The 7565-nt window shown below is 36.5% G+C and overlaps 2 protein-coding genes across 2 annotated transcripts; both read left to right on the top strand.

Moving 5' to 3' along the window:
- The first annotated feature begins 2415 nt into the window (after positions 1-2415).
- Positions 2416-4389, top strand: LOC145816690 (uncharacterized). The gene is made up of 2 exons (XM_082912582.1): positions 2416-3877; positions 4003-4389. The coding sequence occupies exon 1, from the start codon at positions 2693-2695 to the stop codon at positions 3809-3811; it is 1119 nt and encodes a 372-aa protein (XP_082768708.1). The 5' UTR covers positions 2416-2692; the 3' UTR covers positions 3812-3877; positions 4003-4389.
- A 31-nt stretch (positions 4390-4420) lies between these two features.
- Positions 4421-5735, top strand: LOC145816691 (uncharacterized). The gene is made up of 2 exons (XM_082912583.1): positions 4421-5033; positions 5134-5735. Exons 1-2 carry the CDS (start codon positions 4474-4476, stop codon positions 5528-5530), a joined length of 957 nt encoding a protein of 318 aa, XP_082768709.1. The 5' UTR covers positions 4421-4473; the 3' UTR covers positions 5531-5735.
- The last annotated feature ends 1830 nt before the right edge of the window (positions 5736-7565 follow it).

Raw genomic sequence — 7565 nt, 5'->3', positions numbered from 1 at the left:
AATCAGTGAAAATGTCTATATTTTGAATATTGAATAAACCAACGTACATTTGTTGAATTGGAAATTGTTTTTTTTTGCTTGTGAAGAGGAATTAAAAGGAAATTAGGGTTTTAAAAGTAATTTTTTTTAATTAAGAATTGCGATTAAAAAATCCGAAATTCATATATTTAATTTTGACTCTATTTTATTAAAAAGAAATATTTTTATTGGTTTCTCAAAATATTTAATTTTGACTCTATTTTATTAAAAAGAAATATTTTTATTGGTTTATCAAAATATTTAATTTTGACTCTATTTTATTGAAAAGAAATATTTTTATTGGTTTCTGAAAATATTTAAATTTGACTGTATTTGATTTTAAAAAAAAAAAATTGGTTTAATTTCGTTTGGTTATTTCAGTATATTTGGGGTCAAGCAGCCAAAATATGATTAAAACATTTAATGAGCTGAATTTGTAATACATATAATAGTATTCTAGTACAAATTAAAATTTTATGAGAAAACTGAAGAAAATTTGAGAAAGTTTTTGAAATGGGTATTGAACGAACTGACTTATCGTCTTTTTCACTTTGTGATTGTCCACTACCATTGAAAAGGAAACTCTACTTTGTAATAAATTTAGAGTAGTTACAATATATGCATGAAAAGAGTAATAAATTATTTTAATTAATAGTCCATAGCAATTTCGTACGTAAGAAGGGGAAAAAAAAATTGGCACTTTGATGGGTAAGCATGTGTTTTGTAATACCAAATAATTGGTACGGATGGCCCGATAGATTCACATGGATAACTATCCAAAATGTAGTCCATACATTTAACCACCAACTTCAATTTAATTATCGGTAATTTTTTGCCATTATAAATTATTTCTGTAATTATTTTTTTGTTTTTGTATGTGTAAGAAAAAAAAGGAGTAAATAAATTTAATTTTTTTCTTACTTTTCAGAACGATCCAAAATGATCCAAAATCAAGTTTTCTTACTTTTCAGAACGATCCAAAATGATCCAACATGGAAACACTTCAAATAATTTTTCAGTTTCTAGTATCCAGGTTTCAACTTTCAGTGGCTCAATAACACCTAGAAAAGTCAGAGGTTTCATCTTGTTAAATTTCTGAGTCAACCCGATAATGTCATTAATTATCAGTTCCACTTGCACTGAAGAAGGCGAAAGAGGTAGTTGTTGTCTCTGTTGTTATCTCATGGACTCGGTTAAAGCTTCTAACATTCTTTCCATTCTGCCATCAAAGGATTCAATCACATCATCACTTCTTGTTCTCTCCATTTGCTATAGGTAAATAGAGCACTAATAAACATAGGCAAATAGCTCGTTTATAGTTTTGACAATGCTCAATTTCATTTCATGTCTAATTGTTTCAGACATGTCGTATAATTTCACATACACTAACACATGCTGATGTAATGCCCCTAATTCTGTCTAGGACATCTAGTAGCTTATATGGACTCATGTGTACGGTATAACTCGTGCTCTGATACCACTCTATCACGACCCAAACCCGCTACTATAGGTATGACCGGCCAGTAATCCTAAGATTACCGAAGGCCACTTAAATAGATTTACAAAATTAGGGGTTGGCGGAAGCAAATATCATAATTATTCTGTCCATAGAGGTGTGCAGACATATATGCATGAAAAGAGTAATAAATTATTTTAATTAATAGTCCATAGCAATTTCGTACGTAAGAAGGGGGAAAAAAAATTGGCACGTTGATGGGTAAGCATGTATTTTGTAATACCAAATAATTGGTACGGATAGCCCGATAGATTCACATGGATAACTATCCAAAATGTAGTCCATACATTTAACCACCAACTTCAATTTAATTATCTCTAATTTTTGGCCATTATAAATTATCTCTGTAATTATTTTTTTGTTTTTGTATGTGTAAGAAAAAAAAGGAGTAAATAAATTTAATTTTTTTCTTACTTTTCAGAACAATCCAAAATGATCTAAAATCAGTTTGTTGTTTTAATTTTATAAGAAAGCCTCTATGCCCTCTACAAAATGGACGAGGGTTACTAGTTCACATAGGAAATAACTTTGTCATTAAGGTCCGTAATGGCACAAGTTGGAGCAAATCAAATTAACTTATATTTTCCATAAATCTGAACAATTACATCACCAGGTTAAAAAAATCTCTCTCAATGTTTGCACCCTGTATTTTATATTGTCCAAATCAATCGCGTCACCCTCTACTAAATATCTCTCAACCTATTTTATTTTTCGCCACTAATTCGAAAGAATTAAGACAACAAGTATACTTCTTGTTATGTGTTTTTTAGATGAAGACAATAGAGCAATGACAACAAAGAACATTCACATTGAAAAGATAAGAGTCTTCACATACGAAGTAAATGAGACACAATATATAACTCCACGTATAGATGAAATCTCAGCTGTTCTGTTATACGAATAAAAATAAGTGAACAAAATGAGAAAATAAACAGTAATAATCAAGTTGAGACACAAATATATAGTTGATAAAATACAAATTGAATTAATGTTTCACCTCTACAGTTCCTTCAACCCTGGAAAATATAAATTGATAAAAAATTAGAGGGTTGCTTTTATTTGTGGCTTCTGCAAATTTTAATGTTTATTTTACAAGTACAATTCGATATATGTATATTGTTGATATTTTAATATTTATTGTTTCATTGAAGCAAGTATATGGCAACTGTTCCAATTATCTTTTACTGGGGGGGAAACATAATTCGGGATCCCGATGAAGGTGTGTCATATGATGCTGAGCCGAAAGGGATATATATGGTGCAACTTGGCACCACACTTGGCAATTTGGAGGAGATGTTTATGTCCAAGGTCGCAAGTTACGGGGAAACAGTCCGATTGATCTTCAAATGTAGATATCCTTATCGCCAGTGGCAAGCAACCAGCAAATACAAAATATTACCGATAAATGACGATGAGGCGTTGAACACCGTTTTAAGTATCGGTGGAAATTTCGAACCACCAAATTGTTTGGAAGTGTACATTCAGAAAGAGGTTGTACAGAATCTTCCGAATGTAACACAGATGGAATCGCATCCGTTCACTACATTGCTGACACATGGGGTTGACACGACAGCATTTCAGTCTCCTATGTATGAATCAAATGAATGTTATGCAGCTGGCTACACACAACAGACATTTCATGGCCATGGTGGAGAATCAAGTTCACATGGTGGATACGAGACTGAATTTCACAATAACACCCAAGATGTGCCCACCTATAGCCATCATACGACTCCAGTTGAAGTTGCTGGTAATATGGCTGAAACGGTTAATTTTGTGCAGTTTGCTGACAGTGACATGTACGGTCCTGATGTCGCCCTAGACAATGATGAGAATGAAATGTGTGATGAAGAAAATTTATTGGGCGGATCAGATGATGATGATGATGAAGAAGATGATGTCGACGCTCCCGTTGATATTCAGAATGCCCCCATTCCACCTAGACCTGAAATCCCTTTCTTTGAAAACATTCACATGGGTGGTGATTTTGACATTAGTAACCGCGATGTCGTTCCCCGTAACCGAATCTGGAATGCTGAAAATCCAGAGTTGGACAAAGGGATGGTTTTCGTTGATAAGAAGCAACTCGTACATGCTGTGAAATTGTACCATGCAACAAATAATCGAGAGTACAAAGTCGTAACCTCCAAGCGAGACGTTTGGGTGTGTGCTTGCAAGCACGACTGTAGATGGTGGTTGCGTGCATCTCTTAGTAAGAGACATGGGCTTTTTGAAATAAAGCAGTATAGGGGTCCTCACCATTGTTTATACCCATGAACGAACAGGGACCACACAAATATTAGCTCCAGTTACATTGCTTCTCATCTTTTGGGACAAGTTGCGGTGAGTATACAAAATAAATGTTTACATTTATATACACATTGTTTGTTTAAAGTGTTCACACCAAAATTGTGTCTTTAAAGTGTTCACACCAAAATAATCTGACTCATAGGTATTGTTGTATGCAGAACGAACCTGATATGCCCATTAAGAATGTCATCGAAGACATAAAAAAATCCATGAACTATACTATACATTACAAGAAGGCGTGGCATGCAAGGGCAAAGGCAATTCGAATGGTATTCGGAGATTGGGATGAATCATATATGATGTTGCCTAAATTCATGTATGCATTACAAACATCTAATCCTGGTACCATCGTGCAATGGAAGCATAGATATACCGGAAATACAACCATTATGCCCGTCTTCCACTTTGTTTTTTGGTCTTTCAAACCCGTCATCGATGGATTCAGACATTGTAGGCCTGTTATAACCATAGATGGTACATTCTTATACGGGAAATACACTGCTGTGTTGCTTGTAGCAACGATTGTCACCGCCAATGGCAAAGTACTACCGCTTGCATTTGCTGTTGTCGACAAGGAGAGTTTGGAGTCTTGGTCGTTCTTTATTTCTAATATCAAGGAACATATTGTCATGGACCGACAGGGAGTGACTTTGATATCCAATCGAGCTGAGAGTATTTTAGCTGCTGTGAGGCGGCATTGGTTGAATCCCTCGCTCCAATTTGTTGGATATCATCGGCACTGCCTTCGACATGTTTGTAGTAACTTTAACACTACGTTCAGAAATAAGGAGCTGAAACAACTTCTATGGAAAGCAGGAAGTGCTCATCAACGACGAAAGTGTAATGGTTACTTACAACAAATACAGGCTATTGACCAAGAAGCCATCACTTGGGTTTACAAGATGAATCCTGAGGAGTGGGCCCTTTCGTATGACGGTGGACATCGCTGGGGGGTATTGACTAGCAATGATGCAGAGTGCTTCAATAGCGTCTTGAAAGGTGCAAGGAACTTACCTATCTCAGCTATGGTAGAATTTACATTTCGGCGGCTTGTAAAATATTTTGACGAGATGGGAGCCCAAGCTGAACTAGATGTACGAAATGAGTTCCAATACCCTAGACAGATGCAAAAAACTATTGAGGATGGCATCGCAAGGGCAAATACTTTCAAGTTGATATCATATGACAGGTTAGTTTGTAATATAAATTAAATTATTGTTATTATGTTGTCAATTTAACTACACCTAAAAACATGAACTTCATTAGTTTCTATTATAATTTTTTTATAGGCCACGCCGCGTGTTTGAGGTGCAAACATCTTTTCGCCATGGACGAGGTCGCAATACACAAATTGTGCAGATGAATCAACCCACGTGCAGTTGTGGGAAATATGAGATACGACACTATCCATGTTCTCATATGCTCGCTGTAATGTCTGAATGCGGTGACAATCCATTCGAGTACGTTGATCCAGTATATAGGCTTCCTGTATACATGAGGGTTTGGGAAACTAAATTCAATCCAATACCGCATCAAGATTATTGGGCTGATCCGCAGTGGACTTTAATGCCTAATGTACTGCGTCTGCGACAAGTGAAACGGGGTCGTGCATCTATGTCTCGTATTCCGAATGAGATGGACATATCAGATAGGCGTTTGACCGCTCGTTGCAGTGAGTGCCAGTAGACAGGTCATGACAGGCGAACATGTCCGGCGCGACTTGGTCGATGAAGACTATGTAATACTTACATATTGTAATAGATCTTTTTGTAATTCTTTATTTGTAATAGATCATTTTCTTTTCTTTTGTAATTCATTATTTGTAAACGGGGTCATACATGTAATAGAACATTTTTTATTTGTAATAGATCATTTCTGTTGTTTAATTCTTTATATATTGTAATTGTTTTATTTGCTTGACGAAATTTACAACTATCATAGTTTTTATTCTCTACTTCATTCAAAATGTTTATTACAGAATTTTGTGAATTACATGTACGTAATTTACATGTACGTAATTTACAAATTTTTTACTTTATTGCAAAACAAAAATTACAAAATCAATAATCAAGTTGTCGAATATGCCATAAATGTAACGAATTTTGTCAAATATGTCAAAATCAATAATGACGTTATGTCAAATATGCCAAAATCAATAATGAAGTTTTGAAAAAAAAAATGATCATTCCATTTTGTTTGTAAATATTGACATACAAAAACTATCCACATGTTATTGGTCATTATTAAGCTTATGTAACTGATATCGTAAAATGACTTTGTAAAAGATTTTTATATTAGTCCGAAGCATAGATAACGATAGGTTATGTTGAATTGCTTATCATATTTAATGGGCACATAATATGCAAAATTTTGATTTTAGTTAATTGCTTCCATGTTAATGGCACACAAATTTATACTTTTAAAATAATCGACCACATTTATTTTTCAAGTCGTCATGTACATAATAATTTCAGCTTAATTGATATAGTTAAATTACATACTCACCAATACAGTTTTTCAAAATGTATTTGTTTTTCAACTGTACAGGCTTCATGGCACATCTACCTGATGAGGTCCCCCTTTTGAGTCATCCACATCGGGCTGACAGTATATGGGAGGACCCGGTATGCAATAACGTTTGTTGGACTTTACGCGTACAATGAAAATACACTGCATTTTGTTTTTCATTTCCTTGATAATGCTATAATTTAAAATACTCATTCTGTTATGCAGGACCAGTCACGCACCGTGGTGGCATGCCGACGGGGAGATTCCGGCCTGTGGGATCGTCCATTGGACCATAGAGTCTTGCAGTGTCTACTACGCGCGGGATTCTATGGTGTATATCGTATAGGCCATATCAGACTGGACCACCCACTCATTACTGCTCTCGTCGAGAGATGGCGCACAGAGACTCATACATTTCATTTCCCGACCGGTGAGGCCACCGTCACATTGCAGGACGTATCTGTCCTATACGGTCTACGGATTGATGGGCGAGCAGTTACTGGACTTGACCCATCATTGACGACGGAGCAGTGGATAGCGCTATGTGCTGAGCTATTGGGAGTAGCACCTACACCTGCAGACTTACAGGCAGGTAGAGTGAGGGTGAGGTGGCTGTCGGAGCATTTTCAGGGCGATTTTCCAGATGATGCAGCAGATGAGTTAGTATAGCAGCATGCGCGAGCATATATTCTGTGGCTTATTGGGGGGGGTACTTCTCTCTGATAAGTCACAGAACCTGCTCAAGTTGATGTATTTGCCACTGTTGAGAGACATTGACGTCATCGGCCAGTACAGCTGGGGCGCCGCGGCTTTGGCATGCTTGTATAGGATGTTATGTCGAGCCACTCAGGTGGGTGTGACTCAGATCGGAGGACCCCTTGTCTTGCTACAGGTTAGTAAGAATTTTATTACATGTCAATTCATATTGTATGGCATATATCAGTATTGTAATTGCGTTCAAACTATTGCAGATTTGGGCGTGGGAGAGATTGATTCGCATTGCCCCGTCTAGGCGGCAACTAGTTGTTCCTGGTGAGGTTCCCATCGGGCAGGGAGACATGCAGATGCCGGCCGGACCTCGAGGTAGTCGATGGAGGGTTGACATGAGCCACGAGGTCGTATCGACCCACGTAGTGGTCGTGTATAGAGACCAGCTTGATCGGATGATAGACGGCGAGGTATCAAATTTAAATACCTAAATTTTAATTGTCAT

This window comes from Camellia sinensis, unplaced genomic scaffold (genome assembly GCF_055761805.1).
Source record: "Camellia sinensis isolate YWXY unplaced genomic scaffold, ASM5576180v1 Unanchor4, whole genome shotgun sequence".
In the NCBI taxonomy this organism is placed as follows: Eukaryota; Viridiplantae; Streptophyta; class Magnoliopsida; order Ericales; family Theaceae; genus Camellia; species Camellia sinensis.
The sequence above is the reverse complement of the archived record's forward strand: the minus strand, read 5'-3'. Positions and strand labels throughout refer to the sequence as shown.